At 46.6% G+C, this 19,220-nt stretch overlaps 2 protein-coding genes across 2 annotated transcripts in view; one reads left to right on the forward strand and one right to left on the reverse strand.

The window, feature by feature from the left end:
- The window catches only part of DNAH12 (dynein axonemal heavy chain 12), a 97,035-nt gene extending 95,128 nt beyond the window's left edge, over nucleotides 1–1,907 (reverse strand). Inside the window, exon 1 of the mRNA XM_075833926.1 lies at nucleotides 1,622–1,907. The gene's annotated coding sequence lies outside the window, so the exon portion shown is untranslated. The remainder of the gene's footprint in view (nucleotides 1–1,621) is intronic.
- Nucleotides 1,908–7,068: 5,161 nt separating this feature from the next.
- On the forward strand, nucleotides 7,069–14,694 carry PDE12 (phosphodiesterase 12). Its single transcript, XM_075833928.1, has 3 exons — nucleotides 7,069–8,310; nucleotides 11,513–11,591; nucleotides 14,164–14,694. Exons 1-3 carry the CDS (start codon nucleotides 7,138–7,140, stop codon nucleotides 14,604–14,606), a joined length of 1,695 nt encoding a protein of 564 aa, XP_075690043.1. The 5' UTR covers nucleotides 7,069–7,137; the 3' UTR covers nucleotides 14,607–14,694.
- Nucleotides 14,695–19,220: the final 4,526 nt, after the last annotated feature.

Genomic DNA, 19,220 nt, shown 5'->3' on the forward strand with positions numbered 1-19,220 from the left:
GGTGAATCATATTTATTTTACACGTTTCACCTGTAAAAACCTCACAAGCAAAAAGGGCAGTAAATCACGGTAAACCACGTCCGTTTTTGCTGCAATTTTTTATGCATTTTTTTTTACCGTGTGGCCAAAAAGTCTCATCTAAATGCATCCATAGGGTCCATTCACATGTAGCGGTTGAGGTGCGGTTAGAACTGTACCGAAAAACCGCATCCAAAAACCGCACACATTTTACTGCGATTTGGTGCGTTTTTCTGTTTGGTTACTTGTGAATTGACCCTTAGGCCGGTTTCACACTGTGCATTTTTGTTGTGTTTTATAATATGCATTTTTTTGTTTTGGTTGAAGAATTCCCGCTGAGAGACATAGGAGTTTAAACGCATTTTAAAAACGCAACAAAGACTGCACTTCGTGAGCCCTCCTAAAGCTCATTCATAATAAACGATACAATATTATTATATAGTAAAAATCACAATATTTGTAACATATTAGTAGCAACTATAGGTGACATAGTAAATCAAAGCAGATACTGGTCTCACTATATAATATCTAAATAGTTAAAAAACCTCACTTATTAATTCTCTGCAGGATTCACGTCCAGGAGGAAAATACTTTTTTAGTATAAAATACTACAGTAGTGTATATAGCGAACCACGGGACCCTCACAGTGATCGATGTGTAGAACCGCTATTAGGGTATGTCCACACGTAGCGTAAATACTGCGCATTTTCCGCAACCGGGTGTGTAGCGTTATCTACATGGGGGTGTGTGGCACTCGCTACAGAAGGGGTGTGGCACTTTGTGGGCACTATTTACAGGGGACTCTGGCGCTATCTACATGGGCACCTTGTACATGGGCTCGGTGTCTGGCACTATGTGGGCACTATCTACATGGGCACCTTGTACATGGGCTCGGTGTGTGGCACTATCTACATGGGCACCTTGTACATGGGCTCAGTGTGTGGCACTATGTGGGCACTATCTACATGAGCACCTTGTACATGGGCTCGGTGTGTGGCACTATCTACATGGGCACCGTGTACATGGGCTCGGTGTGTGGCACTATGTGGGCACTATCTACATGGGCACCTTGTACATGGGCTCGGTGTGTGGCACTATGTGGGCACTATCTACATGGGCACCTTGTACATGGGCTCGGTGTGTGGCACTATCTACATGGACTCTGTGTGGCACTATGTGGGTACCATTTACATGTGCATTGTGGTGTTTTCAGAGGGTTGGGACAAAAAAAAAAAAACCTGACAAATGAAATTCATCCTTTTCTTAACGGCCGTGAAAAACAGATGGCAAACAACCGTTAAAAATGGTCCGCAAATGGATGAAAATTTGGAGACACACTGATGCAAAATGGCCATGAAAAGCGGAGGGTTGATCGGTTTTTTCCCCCCACTGTCGTGTGAATATATACGCTCGCTGCCCGTACAGGAGGGCGCAATATGCCCAATGCAAAGAAAATAGATACAGAATATAATGTGTATATAAAATGACTTATAATATGTACAAACTTAAGAAAAATAAAATATTAGACAGAAGTGAGTGAAATGATTCCTGCATGTGTTATCATAGTACAGCATTGTGTATATCCAGCAGGCAGAGCTCTCACCTCTACTGACCCCCGCAGGAGACCCTCTTCCGGCTGCTGCTCCCCTGGACTTGTGTTCTCATGTAAGGACTCTCTCTCTCTCTCACTCTCTGTCTCTCTCTGCCATTAAACAATCCGGTTGCCATGGTAGCCAGGGGCGGGGTGTCGGTAGGGGGCGCTTCAAATGCCGGGAGATTGAGGGCGGGCTGGTTTGCAGACTCCCAGTTCAGTCTCCTGTAGTATGTTGCCACCTGCTGGACAGCTTCGTTAGTGCACGCGCAATATGCTAATATGCTGCAGCGCACTGAGGAGTGTGATTCTAATGTAAGGCTAGGTCCTACAGTGCAGATTTGCTGCAGATTTTGCATGCGTTTTTTAAGCCAAAACCAGGAACGGAACCCAAACATAAGAAATATATATGCTTGATAGAAAACAAAAAGAGAGAGACGGCGCTCCTCTAAGGTGATATTGTTTGGGCAGGTTAGATAATTGTACAAATGGTGAATGTGAAAAGACTCAACTGATCAAGTTGTGCAAGATCGTCACACACAGCTCCCCTGTAGATCACGCCACACACTGCCCCCTGTAGATCGCGCCACACACTGCCCCCTGTAGATAGCTCCACACACAGCCCCCTTTAGATAGCTCCACACACAGCCCCCTGTAGATATCTCCACACACAGCCCCCTTTAGATAGCTCCACACACAGCCCCCTTTAGATAGCTCCACACACAGCCCCCTGTAGATAGCGCCACACACAGCCCCCTGTAGATAGCTCCACACACAGCCCCCTGTAGATAGCTCCACACACAGCCCCCTGTAGATAGCTCCACACACAGCCCCCTTTAGATAGCTCCACACACAGCCCCCTGTAGATATCTCCACACACAGCCCCCTGTAGATATCTCCACACACAGCCCCCTTTAGATAGCTCCACACACAGCCCCCTGTAGATAGCGCCACACACTGCCCCCTGTAGATAGCGCCACACACAGCCCCCTGTAGATAGCTCCACACACAGCCCCCTGTAGATAGCTCCACACACAGCCCCCTTTAGATAGCTCCACACACAGCCCCCCCTGTAGATAGCGCCACACACAGCCCCCCCTGTAGATAGCGCCACACACAGCCTCCCTTTTGTACATAGCGCCACACAACCCCCTCCCCCATGTACTACATAGTGCCACACAACCCCCTTATACTTTGTGCCACAATGCCGCCAGAGCGGAGAGCGGTAGAGGTAGCCGGACCTACTGCTGCCACTCTCCACTCTGCTGTGATGTCACTCACCGTCAGAAGAAGGCAGGAGTCTTGCAGCGGCTTTCTCACTGGTGTCGATGCCGACCCTGGAGTGGACCAGTCCAGTCACCTGACCTTTCACCTGACCGGTGAGGTCAGGTGACTGGACTGGTCCACTCCCAGGCAGGCCTTGATCCCAATCAGAACACGGCCGCAAGACTCCTGCCTTCTTCTGATCGCTGTTGCAGACGTCTGGCATGCAGGGCGCCTGTCAGCAGTGATCAGCTGTTTTGATACAGCTGCAGCGCCCAGCAGGACATTTTGCAGACCGCCCGGGATGGCGGGACAGCGGTGAGAAACCAGGGCTGTCCCACCGGATCCGGGACGGTTGGGAGGTATGCTCACAGTTGATGGTGGAAAATCTAGGAGGGAAGAAGTTTTATGAACTGACTTGTTACAACAGTGGCGTCCTATTACAGGGACCACGCTGGAATTAAGTGAGTTCTTTACAATGACCCGTTCTTTCACTAGTGTTTGTAAACCAGACTGCATGGTGAGGTGCTAGATTTTATACACCAGTGGCAATGGGACTGAATGAAACACCTAAGTACAATGATTTAGGGTAAGGCCACTCGAAGTGGCCCTGACCGGGCCGTGATGCAGCCAACAACCACGCTGGCTCCATGTTCGACACGGCTTTCAAATAGCCTGTTAATGGCCACGCGTTGTTGCAGGTAAAACGGCCCTCTACCTGCAAAAATATTTTCCCATTAATTAATACACCCTTTATGGCCACCTGATTTTGTAGGTAAAGGGCACTTTTACCCGCAACAACATGCGGCCATTAACAGGCTATTTGACCACCCAATATAAAACTCACATGGACTACGGCGTCATCCCAGGAGGCCGGCTATGCTCAGAAGAAAGGGACACGTCGCCAATCGTAACTTTTTTTTAGTTTTTTACATGCAGGATTTCTGCAGCGAACATTTTGCCCAAAAAGCTGCACCATTTGGTGCAATTTTTCAGGCGGAATTCCCTGCGGCTTCCAGAACGGCCACGCTGTGTGGTTTTACGCAGCATATCCCCCTAGTGTGTTCCTACCCTAAGGCCTCATGCACACATCATTCACCATTTTCACGTTCGTTTAAAACAGTTCCGTGTGTCCGTAGTGACATCCGTGTGATTTCCGTTGTCACTCCGCTTCCGTTTCGTTGTCCAGGTTTAAACGGATGCTGTGCTTCACTTTGTCTTCCGTTTTAAACGGTCCGTTAAAATCCATCATGTGTATTAAATGCAGGGAGCTTTGGCACGCCCTGCCGTTGCTCAGCAATGGATCCGTGAAAACCGGACGACACACGGATGCCGTCCGTTTTTTTGACGGACCCATAGACTTCAATGGGCCCCACTGTTACTGAACGACGGACAAAAGTAGGACATGCACTACTTTTGACGGAACGGACGAACGGAACCGTCAAAACAACTGAAGTGTGCATGGCCCCATAGAAATAAATGCGTCAAGGTGCTATCAGTTAAAAAAAACGTATAGCACCCTGAAACTCTCTAGACCATCAGGAGTATAAGGCCCTGTTCACACTGAGTTTTTTGCAGGCAGATTTTGATCTGCCTGCACGCCGTTTGCCGCGTTTTTCGCGGTGTTTTTCGCTTGCGCCCATTAAGCGCCACGGGCAAAAACGCCACGAAATACGCTTTCTCTGCCTCCCATTTATGTCAATGGGAGGTCAGAGACGTAAATGCCCAAAGATAGGGCATGTCGCTGCTTTTTCCCGCAAACGTTTTTTTCAGCTCGTGGGAAAAAAACGCCTCTGCCTCCCATTGAAATCAATGAGAGGCATTTTCGGATGTTTTTTGGGGCGTTTTCCTACGCGGTTTCCATGTCAAAAAAACTCTGTGTGAACTGAGCCTAAGAATACTATCACTATCCACTAAGCCACCCAATATAAAAATGTAGTTTACGCAGGAAGGCGTCTGTCTATATAATCGGGGGCATTTTGCTATCTCCGCTGTGAGCACCAATGCACTCAGAAACCACCCTCTAAAAATCCTGCATTTTCCCTGACACACATATTTTCTGAGAGTAAACACCGGGCACATCGTAAAAATGCCAACTAGCGCTTCACAACCATGGGCGCCTTCATGCATTTTGCATAAAGCGTAATATTGTATGAAAAAAAATACATGAAAACATTTATGTTCACACATAAATGACAAAATACGAGGCTGATTCAAGAGAAAAGAGCCTCAGAATCCAGGCGGTTTTTTTTTAGCCGATTTTCAAATCGTTTTTTGGTGTTTGCAAGCGTATGTTGTAGTGTCAATGGAAAATCAGCTCCAAAAACACCTCAAGTGTCATGCCGCTTCTTTTCACGAGGCCTTTTTTTATTTTTATTCAGCAGCGTAAAAATACGCCTCATATGAACAACACAGTGTATTCCCCAAAAATCTCTGCACTCCAGATCACTGTAAACATCCGATTCAAAGTTGACAAATGCTCTGTCACTAGTTTAGTAATGTCCTATCTCCTAGCTAATCTAATAGGTGCGGTCACACTGATGATGCTGGTGAAAATTGTGTCCCAAAATGTTAATTATTTAAAAAGTTATGAGCGGTTTTCTAAATATGCAAATGAGACTATACTAGCCAAGTGGGTGTCAACAGCAGTGATTCTCCAGAGGTGGAGCTTCCTCACAGCCTCTGACGCTGTCCAATCAGCATGAAGCTGCGTCACACAGTGTGAGAGACTGAGGCTGGAGAGAAGGGGGATCACTTCAAATAGGTGACAGATCCTAATTAAATGAGAAACTGCTCATCTTTTCACCCCTTTTGTAGAGAAAAAGACCCCCTCCCCTAAATGTGACAAGGTAGCACATATCCCCTCATTGGTAACATGTACAAAAATCCTGTATTATACCCGTGGGGTGACTGGAAGGCTGTACAGGGGAGCGATGACAGTAAGAGAATATCGACACGATGCCGCATTTTACGGCAATCGCTGCAATAAACCGTCATTTGATGGAACTGTATAAATATACCCTAAGGCCCTTATCTGCGTCCCGATTTCCTTTCATAACGGAAACCGGGAAGCAGTGGCGGATCTGTTGTACGATGGATACTACCGGCGCCTGACAGCAGCAGCGCTATTCTTCCCGTCAATCCTGGGGATGTGCGATGAAGCCTCCGACGCACATAGTACAGGTTGTCATCTTTCATCCTGCTGTCACCGGCAGCCCCCCCTCCCACACCGGACAGAACCAGCAACTAAGACTTTTCGTTCTAGTACCTAGTGGAACTTATATATGAAATAAAGTCGTAGAAAGAGGTCACAAATAAAAAAAGACACACACACACATATATATATATATATATTTTTTATTATTATTTTTTTATTTGTATTTTAACATAACAGCAACTTTTATTAAAAGAAAATGTATTTTCGTGCTAACTTATCTGTACTAGACGTCTAAAAATCGACAATGAATTTTACACAAAACATGGCCTCGTACAGCTACAGCGGAGAAAAGATGAAAAGTTCTGGGTGACAGCATGTTGTAGGTGACAGCTCGCGGTCCATGTGCGGCACACGGAGGGCTCAGGAGCTGTGTCTGCGCCATGACCAGTGGAAGTCCGCTGTGACCGACAGCCCACATTTCGTGGTAACAGAGATAACGTCGATCCCAACAATTTAACCACTTAGATGTGTTTCACTTTGTCATCCTATTGGCAACCCTATGACGGGATTGTGGGATGCCGATAGGTTTCCATGGACTGGAGCATAATAAAGTCCCCCAGAACTGCTATCACTTAGGGCCTAATAGGCGTCTGTCAGTTTTACACTAAGACTATAAGGGAAGTTATGGCTATCGGAATGCGGAGTGCGGCAAAAAGACAAAAATTTTACCATGTTCTCAACATATCTTCTTGTCGTTGCTGTATGACGATATTTCTTCCGTAGAAAAGTGACAGAGTGGTGAAATCACCATATATACGTTACTACAGCGACTGGTCGCCTTGGTGACGTGTCGTGTTGTTGGACGAAACATCATCACTACGATATAGGATGAGGACTATTTTAGTTTTTGGTTTTTACATTATGGAGTACTTGGAGTCTGTCATCCCCTTTAACCCAAAAATTAGCTCCATCCCTAATGGGATTGAAATACTCAAAAATCCCGCAAACCCCCTTTAAACGTCCCTGGTACACGTGGTGTGCGCCCGATCGTGCTTCAGCGGGGAGGAGCCCTGGTGACCCGGCTTTGGTGCCAGCAGAGGGCGGTACAATGAGCGGCGCCTCATCACGATTGCTTGGCGGGGCGCTGCGGCTCTTAGGCCGGGTGGGAAGCATGGACAAGGCGGTGGTGAGGGCAGTCCCATCCGAGGCGAAGCTCAGCATCTCCCTCACCCTGTCCGGCTCTCACCGGCAGCTGCAAAGGGATCAGACCGAGCCGCTGGGCAGGGCCCTGGCCCGAATCTCCGCCAGCGCCACCAAGTCCAAGAAGCGAAAAGAGCCGCCGGCTCCAGGGCCTCCAGTGCGGCTCTTCTACCGAGGACAGCCGGTGTCTGAGGCCGCGACCAACGCGGAGGCCTGGCAGGACGGCGCCGAGCTGCTGGTGGGGAATGTCATCTACCGGGTGGAGAGGAACCCCCCGATCTGCCATGAGCTGGACCTGCCCCGGCACGTCATGGCCGGCTTCCCCGTCTGCCCGCGCCTGAGGCTGGAGTTCTCCGACCCCGATCACTCGCTTTTCATATGGTTCAAGCAGCAGGCCGAGGGTGAAGCCGGGGACTCTTCTGGGAGTCCAGCCCAGCAACAGTGGGTAGAGGCCGGCCATGAGCGCGTCCTAACCCCGGCGGTCGGGGATATTGGCCTACGGCTTAAGCTTTGCTGCACACCTGGAGACGGGCAGCGGTTCGGGGAGAGCCGGGAGCTGGAAGTTGAGGGTCCCGTGGAGGCTGGACCCGGGGCTTGTACGTTCGATGAGCGGCACCTGTACACGCAGCGGCTGACGGAGGAGCCGGTGGTACGGACGGTGTCCTACAACCTCCTGGCCGATGTTTACGCGCAGACCGAGCATGCCCGCACCGTGCTCTTCCCGTACTGCGCCCCCTACGCCCTGGAGCTGGAGTACCGGCACTGCCTCATCCGCAAGGAGCTGAGCGGCTACCGCGCCGACCTGCTCTGCCTTCAAGAGGTGGACCGCACCGTCTTCTCCGACAGCCTGGCCCCGGCGCTGGAGGCCTTTGGCATGGACGGAGTATTTCGCCTCAAGGACAAGCAACATGAAGGCCTAGCGACGTTCTACCGCCGTAGCCGCTACCGCCTGTGCAGCCAGCATGACATCCTGCTGGGGGAAGCGCTGACCGGGGACTCGCTGCACCAGGAGATGCTCCAGCGCCTCTCCTGCTACCCGGCCGCCAAGGAGAAGATGCTGCAGAGGTCCTCCGCCCTGCAGGTAATGACAGGACATGCTGGGAGTTCTAGTCACCACGTGGTTTATAGCACCATGCCGAGCCTCATTACTAGTGCACTGGGGTTACCCATAGCAACCAGTTAAATTCTAGCTCTCATTACTCTGCAGGTTACAAAATGAAAGCTGGGAACTGATTGGTTGCTATGGGCAGTATTTAATCAATACAGCCACCATGTTTTTAATTACTGGGGGAGATGTCAAAACTGGTGCAAAGGATAAGTAGAGCAGTTGCCCATAGCAACCAATTAGGACCTCTGAATATTGAGAACTGTTATCTGGTTGCTAGGGACAACTGCTCCCCTTTTATTTTGCCCCAGCTTTGATCAATCTCAATTTCCAAAATTGGACCTTGATGTTTGGTCTCCCGACACTGTAATTAAAAGTAAAATCTAAATCGGAAATTTAAAAAAAATGTAGTAATTTATTAAAAGTATATGTACAGAAGTGTTTTTTTTTCTCGTGGTTTTTAGAAAATAGCATGATTCTGAAGTGGAAAGTGGATCCGCAGCGCACCTTGTCTCCATGACGCTTTAATGCCCCTTTTCCTTCTCTATTTTGTGGTGGATTTTCACGATTGATTAAAAAAAAACACGTAAATCTGTAAGACTTTCACATCTCCATTGGAGGCTCCGAATGCCGTGATATTCTTGCGGTCAAAATGACACAGACCCCGTTATAAGTCGATGGGTTACCACCGATTCAGAACAGCGCTGAGACTTCCCTTATGAACGGAAGCCATGATGCACATGTGAACAGAGCCTAAGGCTGGGTTCACAGTCACTTTGTGTTTTTAGCATGCATGGTTTTTTTTGGGGGTTGGGGGGGTTTGTCGCTCAATGGGAGTTCATCTACCATAACCAAAAATCGCATGGTGAAAACGCAAATTGTGTACCCAGACAAATTGCAATAGAGAAATCCCCACCCCAGCAAATACCGCGTGTATTCATAGTGTGACATGCGACTAGTGTGTATAAACCAGTTCATGTGACAGTAGGCGGTTGTTTCCGGGTCACTCATCTGCTTCAGTTTCGTAGGAAGTCAATCGACCAGTGAGTGTTAATAAAAGTGTGTGAGGACACCCGTGTAAACATGTGGCGAACATATAGAAGCCCTTCTAGTGTGTCTCTAGTTTAGGGAACCTATTTGCAAACAAAAATACTATTAGGCTATGTTCACACGGGGTCTTTTGCCGAGTTTATTGACGCGGAAACCGCGTCGCAAAACTCGGCAGAAACTCCCCGAGAACGCCTCCCATTGATTTCAATGGGAGGCGTCGGCGTCTTTTTCCCGCGAGCAGTAAAACTGCCTCGCGGGAAAAAGAAGCGACATGCCCTATCTTCGGGCGCTTCCGCCTCCGACCTCCCATTGACTTCAATGGGAGGCAGGAGAAAGCGTGTTTTCTGCCCGCGGCGCTCAATGGCCGCGGGCGAAAAACGGCGCGATCATTGCTATTCACACGGAGTATTTTGGGGGAGGAATATCTGCCTCAAAATTCCGTTTGGAGCTTTGAGGCAGATATTCCTCCCCCAAAATACTCCGTGTGAACATAGCCTTAAAGGGGTATTCCTCTCGTTAGAGGAGAACAAGGGAATAGCGGAAGCAACGTGTCCGTTGCACAAAGGACACCGGCCGCCAACGGAACCCATTGACTTGAATGCTTTGTGTCGGGATGTCTGTGGTTTTACTGGACACCATATCGCAGCATGCTGCGCTATTGTCTCCGTAATCCTTGCCGGATCTGTTACGGAGCCTCCAACGCAGGTGTGAACGAAGCCTTAGACATGTGGATATGCCATAAATGTCAAAGATGGGAAAACCCCTTAAAAAATTATTAGTAAATAGAGGGGAGTCCACCATTCAGGACCCTCATCTATGATATGGAGTTGAGAGCAGCTTTATAAAGGGTCTCTCTCTGGAGGGTCTGTTGCATCCGACCATTACACGGACTGCTCGTTGATTTCAATGGGCTTTATTTCTCCTGTGGTGGCATTGAACAGGCGCTTCCGGCTTCCCCCATAGATTACAGCTGACTACTGAGGGTCTCTGAAGCAGGACACCCTGTAAATCTAATCGTTGGGAAACCCTTCTAACTAAAAGATTATCTAAATTATCTTAAAGGGGTGGTCCGAGATAAAATGACTGTGTTAATGCTTGTAATTTATTGCTATAAATACATTTGTAATATTCTTACGTTTTACCAATTGTCCCCGTTTCCAGATCCTGCCGTGGGGTACTTGACGGGTGACGTCACTCTCTGGCCGCTGTGTTGATCTTCAATTATTTTCCAGGTATACGACACTTCGCTTGTGACTGGCTGTTCTGTTGTACCGCCCGTAACGCGCATGTACAACAGAACAGCCCATACACGGCACGTCACAAGCGAGTGTCGTATACCTGGAAAATAATTGAAGATCAACACAGCGGCCAGAGAGTGACGTCACCCGTCAAGTACCCCACGGCAGGATCTGGAAACGGGGACAATTTGTAAAACGTAAGAATATTACAAATGTATTTATAGCAATAAATTAAAAGCATTAACACAAAGTCATTTTATTTCAGACAACCCCTTTAAGAAAAATGTATGTCTCCGTTCTATGGTGATGATGTGCGGTAAATTCATTGCTGTGACTTATTCAGCATTTAAAGGGAACCTGTCACCAGCAATTCACCTATTGAACTTTACTTCTCCCTCACTGGTCGCTGCTATAAAAAGTTCATTGCCGTTATCCCCGCTCCTAAACTCCTCTTCCGACTGTAAATATCGGTCTGCAAACGTTTTGCGCCTTTTATCGTAATTATGCGGTGTCCCTTTGTGCGCACACACCAAAAGAGGACATCAATGCACAAGCGCAGGATTTTGTGTGCTGGGGGAAGGCGAGGAGCTGTCAATCAAAAGTAAGGAGGCGGATTAAACTTGGAAAGACTTGAGGAATGAAGATCTGACTCTTTCCAAACGAAGATTTGACTCTTTTCAAATGAAGATCTGACTCTTTTATTCTCATTAGCATACAGTGTGGGAACACTAAAAAGCTGAATACTAAAGCTACAGAGCCGACTAAGAAGACAATTATAGGTTATATAGAAATGATTTTTCACCCACTACCACCAGGTATAGTCGGTTTAATAGGTAAAATGCTGGTGACAGGTTCCCTTTAATATTTTCTTATGTTCTCTCTCTTTCTAGGTGTCTGTCCTTGAGTCCACATCTGATCCTTCTAGAAAAATATGTGTAGCCAACACTCATCTTTACTTCCACCCGAAAGGTGAGTGAATCCGCGCTTCTTCAGACCATGTGCTGCTAAATTCATGTACTCTGCCTCTTCCATCTTGGTTTTAGCATCACTGGTTTTCGCTGTTAGGGTATGTTCACACGCAAACGCAAAATACGTCTGAAATTACCGAGCTGTTTTAAGGCGAAAACAGCTCCTGAATTTCAGATGTTTTTGCAAGTACTCGCGTTTTTCGCGGCGTCTTTTACGGACGTAATTGGAGCTGTTTTTCATTGGAGTCCATGAAAAACGGCTCCAATTACGTCCCAAGAAGTGTCCTGCACTTCTTTGACGCGGGCGTATTTTTACGCGCCGTCTTTTGACAGCGACGTGTAAAATTACACCTCGTCTGAACAGAACATCGTAAAACCCATTGCAAGCAATGGGAAGATGTTTGCAGACGTAATGGAGCCGTCTTTTCAGGCATAATTCGAGGCGTAAAACGCCTGAATTACGTCTGAAAATAGGCCGTGTGCACATACCCCATAGGTTATATTCACTTCTGCGTTCATATTTATTTTTCTGTTCTGTCGTAGGAGCAGAAAAATAATGTCCGTGCTGGATTTGTCACATGATGGACACAAACGGCACTCGGCGACCATTTACTTTATTAGGGTTCGTCACGTTTCTGTAATTTTTCCTGAAAAATAGCCCATTGGCATTTTTGACAATCTGCAATGGAGGCTTCTCTCGGAGCCTCCAGCGCAAATGTTAACACAACCTTACCTTTCTGGCAAAGGATGCAAAATGATACTGCACTTGGTGAAAGAAGTACCAAAAACAGGATTGCGAGGATCCGATTGAGTGTTGACATTTGGATTTATTATTATTTATTTTATTTTATTAGGGTATGTTCACATGGAGTTTTTTGCAGGCAGAAAATTCTGCCTGGAAAAATCAGCTCCGGTTTTTTTTAAGTGGTTTTGCACCACACGCGTTTTTTGATGCGACTTTAGTAGACTACGCTATTGCTTCCGGCAAAATGGTTCATCCGGTGCACAAAAGAGACAAACGGAAACCACAGGCACCGGCTCCGTCACCATTGAAATCAATGGTGATGGAAACGGAAACCTGGTTTCTGTCGGTGTCAGTTTGTGTCTGCTCAGTGTCCCGTTCTGACGGAAAACTCTGACGGAACACGCAGATGTGAACAGAGCCTTAAATGGTTATTCTGCACCAGGAAAAAGTCTGTAGCTATTTCTCCCCAATACCTGTAACCTAATGAATTAATCCTCAATGTGAACATGCTCATTGAACTTGTTGGCCTCCTCTAAACTTTGGTGTCTTTTAGGCCTTATTTACACGAGAGTTGCGCACCTCGGACGTGAAAAACGGCAGTTGTCAAGCATCCCCCATAGATGAGTCTATGGAGGGATGCATGAAGCGTGAAAAAAATAGGACATGTCCTATTTTCTCACGAACCCCTCACACGGTCCGTTGAAACAACGGCTGTGTGAACGACCGCATTGAATTACAAAGGGCCGTAGGAAACATTGGCTGTCACACAGACGTTTAACACGCTCGTGTGAATAAGGCCTTAAGTGTAGCTTCTAGTTGGTCATCTAATAAATGTGCCCCCTATTCTTATGATCTGGGAAAATTAACTTAAAGGGGTGTTCACACAAAAAACATTTGTCACCTATCCACAGGATGTCATAAATGTGTGATCGCTGGGACCTGCACCGATCACTAGAATGGGGGTCCTGACCTGCCCCGTTCCTCTTCAATGCACAATTGCAGCGAGAAGTTTAACCCCTATCCACATCACGACGCACTATTGCACCGTGGTGGTGGGGTAATACTTGGAGGAGGCTCACCCGCTGAGCCCGCTTCGTATGAAGTGATTGTTAGCTGTGTATTACAGCTGACACCCGGGACTAACGGCCAGGTACAACGATCCCTCTGTTCTTGGCCATTTAACCCCTTAGATGCTGCCATCAATCACGATCGCAGCATCTAAGATGATAAAAAGAGGGGGCGCCCCCTCTGACAGCTCATTGACAGATCTTTAAAATATTTGTGTATGGGGGCACTCCGTCTGTCCCCCCAACAGCAGACTTCAGGTTAAACAAGGATTTTCTGTAAGGAGATAGATGCTCCGAGAAACGTTAGGCGGCCCCTTGTCTCCTGCAAATGTGCATTTGTACGGGGAGGTCGGGTGAGGTAGTCGCTGGCTGAACACTTGTTCAGTGGACAGCCATCTTATCTGTATGGTCAGCGTTGTCGTTTTAGAGGGAAATGGATAACCTGAACATAGCAGATACAGATTTTTCTTTTTTGTGTTTCACCCTCATTATTATTATTAATGGCTCATCGGATTGGCAAAATGCACATGTTTTCCATGGACGAGGTATCAGCAGCTGCCAGGCACTATTGGTTCCACTTATCTCCTGGTAAGATAAAGGATCACATAGCTGAAGATCTACTGTCAGATCCTTGTTTCCCCTTCCCCACAGCAAATGTCCATTATATGTCTGGCAGTGGGTATCATAGTATTTGAGGGGCTCTTCTAGCAGATCTAGTGTCTATGGTCAGATTTTATTTGTCATGTTGTTTCTCTCTTCAGGCGGTAATATCCGGTTACTTCAAATAGCCGTTGCTTTATCCCATGTCAGACACGTGGCATATGAACTCTACCCTGGCATCCCGATCATATTCTGTGGAGACTTTAACAGCACCCCTTCCACTGGTATGTACAGTTTTATAAGAGATGGGACCATCTCTGAGAACCATGAAGATTGGACATCTAACGGAGAAGAGGAACGCTGCAATATGTCTCTGAACCACCCTCTCAAACTGAAGAGCGCTTCCGGGGAGCCTGCGTACACCAATTACGTGGGCGGCTTCCATGGCTGCTTAGACTATATATTCATTGACTCTGAAAGTTTCGATGTGGAACAGGTCATTCCTATGCCAAGTCATGAAGAAGTCACTAGTCACCAGGCTCTACCTAGCGTTTCGCACCCCTCTGATCATATAGCTCTTATATGTGACTTAAGATGGAAGTAGGATGACTTGAGGTTTACAGATGAGTTTAAATGTAATATTTTTATGCTGCTGAGGCGAACACAGTTGACCATAAAATGTCTTCAACGTTGCGATGGGTCTTCCTTCTACAGAAAAGTTTACTAAAAGGATAATTGTAAACACAATGGAAAAATCTGCAACACACGGCTGAGCTGAGCTGGATGGTGAATGAGTGTTAATAGATTATATAGGTAAATCCGGGCTCCACTGACTACAATGAGTATTAACAATGAGTGTTTTTCAGGCTGGAGCAGGCAAAATGTCAGGTGAAATCCAAACACCTAGAAATAAAACAAAAGTAAATCAAGTTTTTCACCACTCGAACAGCACTGAGAAACAGTCCAACCTGTAGTCTTATAGATGGGTCTGCTCAGTCCACAAGCAATCCAGAGAAGGTGTGCAGTTGTTCTGGTCCTTGTAGTGTCCCAATGCTCAGGCTCTGGGCAGGATAAATCCTAGGACTCCAATAAAGAAAAGGAGAAATAGTGCCCTTCTGGCTTCCTCTGGGGCATCAAAGGAAGGGTGAATTTGTTTGACGTGCTGCTACTGATTTTATTTAAATCACCCATGTTTTTACTCTATTTTCCTGTAAGTATGGAATAAGTCTTATGTATTACAAGAAAACCAGAGGGTGTTGCACTAGTTCTCCTTTTCTTTATTGGAGTCATAGGATTTATCCTGCCTGGAGCCTGAGCATCGGGACATGGTGTAGAGCTCTGGCACTACAAGGACCAGAACAACTGCACACGCCTGCTCTGGATTGTCTATTGCTTGTGGACTAAGCAGAACGGTCTATAAGACTACAGGTTGGACTGTTTCTCAGTGCTGTTTGAGCGGTGAAAAACTTGACTTACTTTTGGTGAATGAGTGTTGTCTGAATGCGCTGGTGTGATCATTGCCGCTGGGTGCGCTGCCTGCTTCCCATAGAAAGGGCAGGAAGCAGGGATCGGTGATAACCGGCTGCCTAGTGGGCAGCTACACAATCGCAAAGGTCACTAAATTTCCTTTCTCCTGGCCAGGATGTTTCCTTTACATATAATGGAGAGCTCAGATGCTGTACAGGGGCCACTTGTTATTCAGGGTTCCCTTTTTGCAATGAAGTCACTTTGTTATAGTCAATGTGAGATACAGAAAGTGTGGATGAGCATTCAGTCTGCATCTTCCATTCACTTTAACCACTTGGTACATGTGATGTAGAGCATGGACTGAGCAGGTGTCGAGTACAGTACACAGATAGGATACAATTATAACATGGGGCTAAAGAAACTGCTGTAGACTGACTGCATTAAGAAAACCTTCCCATTGCGGAGTTAGATGCTTTCCCGTTAGCTGATTATTCTATACGAGCGGGAAAAAGCCGCATTCTGCACAATCTTGAAGTCAATGGGAGGAGGAATCTTCCTACTGACTGGCAGGAAATATTCCGCAGCAGATCCACACACAATATCCAACATGTGAACTAACCCTTACAGTCCCAGCCCCGTGGCTAAGACTATGCACTCTGTTCACTGAATTTCAGCCTTTTCAACATAGGTGAAATCTGCAGTATCCATCCTGCGACAATTCAGCCCAATATGCTGCAGCGTATACACCGGCTGAATTGCGCCCGTAAAAATACGTTCACGTGCTTGGGGCCTTAGTACTGGTTCGGCTCCAGCGATTCACACGCAACTTCATGCGTCCTGATCCTTGACTTTTTCCAAGTGTAGGCAGTCATTTATGTAAACACCGCCTGCCCATATGCTGCCCTTCAACAGTGGAAAGTTTTATTTTATTACCTTGCCATGTTTTATTGCATGTTTTGTTTTTTTTTAGGTTAGAGCTGTTCCCCAACAATCAATTGCACATCATTTGCAGTTGAATGAAGAGTTGTTAGAAAAGCCATATGCAGTAAAAATCTGTGTAACCCTAAAAATGCGTAGTCTAGTTAAGTCCAGGGATACACCGATGTTTTACAGCTCCAATCCATAGGGAATACATGGAATGTAGTAGATAACCTGTAGTGGATTGGCAGCTTTGATCCCTAAAGGGGCTATCTGGGATTTTTCAAAATCATCAACTGGGGATGGAATTATATAAGTCGGAAACAGCGTTCAAAAAATGCTGTGTGAACATCACCGAAGACCTGTAGGACTGGAGCCAGTGTTTGGGGATTGTTTTTTGTCACTGAAAAGCACGATTTGGGCATCGCCTGTCGAGAGCCTAGTCAGTCACTGGGTATCCATCTGCCAATCAGTGGTGCTGATAAAACATTAGGGACAGCCAATTGGAGACCAGTTAGCTCATTGGGCTCTTCTCAAGCTCTGCCTAAACTGGTCTTTTCAGGATTGCAGAAGCAGCACTCCTGATCTCCAGCTATGGAGGAATGGGGTGCCGTACAGTAGGCACTCTGCACCCCGTGATAGTCATATGCCTTGGTCTCATGTCAGTAGTACCTGCTAGCAACTTAAAACTTTCACTTGTGGTTAGGACTACCCTTGCCTCAATTATTAGAGTATTAGGACTTTTTTTTTCTTTCTGCAAGACACTTTCAGGAGGAAGTCTGGGTGTCGTCCCCCTTCTCCATTCGCCTCTAGGTTTAATGACCTTGAAATGGATCCAGAGGTCATATCTCTGCCCCAGACATTCTATTATTGACAACCAAACCACATTTCATCCAACAGTTAAAGAGGCTCTGTCACCAGATTTTCAACCCCTATCTCCTATTGCAGCAGATTGGCGCTGCAATGTAGATTACAGTAACGTTTTGTTAGTTTTTTTTAAAAACGAGCATTTTTGGCCAAGTTATGACCATTTTTATCTTTATGCAAATGAGCCTTTATGTACAACTGGGCGTGTATTGTGTGTGTACATCTGGGCGTGTTTACTTGTTTTACTAGCTGGGCGTTGTGAATGGGAGTGTATGATGCTGACGAATCAGCATCATCCACTTCTCTTCGTTACCACCCAGCGTGTCCTCGCGAGATCACGCTGTGACGTCACTCACTTCCTCCCACAGGAACTTCATCGCGTCGGATGAGCAAGGACACGCTGTGTGTCTGAACTGCCAGAAGCTGGGTGGTAACGAAGGGAAGTGGATGATGCTGATTCGTCAGCATCATACACTCCCATTCACAACGCCCAGCTAGTAAAACAAGTAAAAACGCCCAGATGTAACGAACACAATACACGCCCACTTGGACATAACTTTAAACACGCCCAGTTGTACATAAGAGGCTCATTTGCATAAATATAAAAATGGTCATAACTTGGCCAAAAATGCTCGTTTTTGAAAAAAAACAAAACACGTTACTGTTATCTACATTGCAGCGCCGATCACATGCAATAGGAGATAGGGGTTTGAAAATCTGGTGACAGAGCCTCTTTAAAATTAATAATTTCCCTATTACTGAGCATGGGGGGGGGGGGGGGAGGTGTGACTCATCTTTGCGGACATAAGAGATTCACATAGGAAGCTTAGATTATAGAACATTAAAGAGGGACTGTCCCCCTGAACTACAATAATCAGTTCAAACAGTGTCTTAAGATATTAACTGATTACTCACTTGCATTCCTTCACTATAAAGTCCCTATTACACCGGCCGATTTTGGACGGCGCAGCGAGCGCCGAACAAGAAAGCTCGTTGATCGGCGCTAGTTTGCTCCTGTTAAAGAGTTATGTATGGGGATGAGCGCTCGTTACTCAGATTATTCATGTTTGTTGACAACGAAAATATTTTACTTTCTTAAAACTATACAAAGCTGCAGATATACGAGCGTTTTCTCGTTCTTATGCTAATTGCCAGACTGTTTACACAGGGCAATTATCAGCAACGAGCGTTCTATGAGCGATCGATTGCCCAGTGTAAAACCCCCTTTAGTCCACAAAGGGCTGTGCGCTGCATGATGAGTCCTCTCCATTATATCGCCAAGCTCAGGAGTCCTCTATGCATCAGCATGCAGCGCACGGCCTGTTTGCAGGCTTACATGTGGGAGATACAAGGGAGTAGAAAGATAAATTAAAGATTCGGAATCCAAGTTTAAGCGATATACTGATTATTGTAGTTTAGGGGGGTTTTCGGAAGAGACAGTCCCTTTAAAGAGGCTCTGTCACCAGATTTTGCAACCCCTATCTGCTATTGCAGCAGATCGGCGCTGCAATGTAGATTACAGTAACGTTTTTATTTTTAAAAACGAGCATTTTTGGCCAAGTTATGACCATTTTTGTAGTTATGCAAATGAGGCTTGCAAAAGTCCAAGTGGGTGTGTTTAAAAGTAAAAGTCCAAGTGGGCGTGTGATTCTGCAGCAGCATCAGCGTTTGCAGGCAAGTAGCTACATCGACTTACCTGCAAACGCTGATGCTGCTGCAGAATCAACTGTAGCCTCTGGTGCCGATGTGTCCTCGCTCGTCTGACACGATGCAGGACCTGTGAGTGACGTCACAGCGTGATCTGGCAGAAGCTGGGCGTTCTGAAGAGAAGTGGATGATACTTCTCTTCAGAACGCCCAGCTAGTAAAAGTAGTAAAAACGCCCCGATGTACGCACCTAATACACGCCCACTTGGACTTTTGCAAGCCTCATTTGCATAACTACAAAAATGGTCATAACTTGGCCA

The sequence above is a fragment of the Rhinoderma darwinii genome, chromosome 7, assembly GCF_050947455.1.
Source record: "Rhinoderma darwinii isolate aRhiDar2 chromosome 7, aRhiDar2.hap1, whole genome shotgun sequence".
Lineage (NCBI taxonomy): Eukaryota > Metazoa > Chordata > Amphibia > Anura > Rhinodermatidae > Rhinoderma > Rhinoderma darwinii.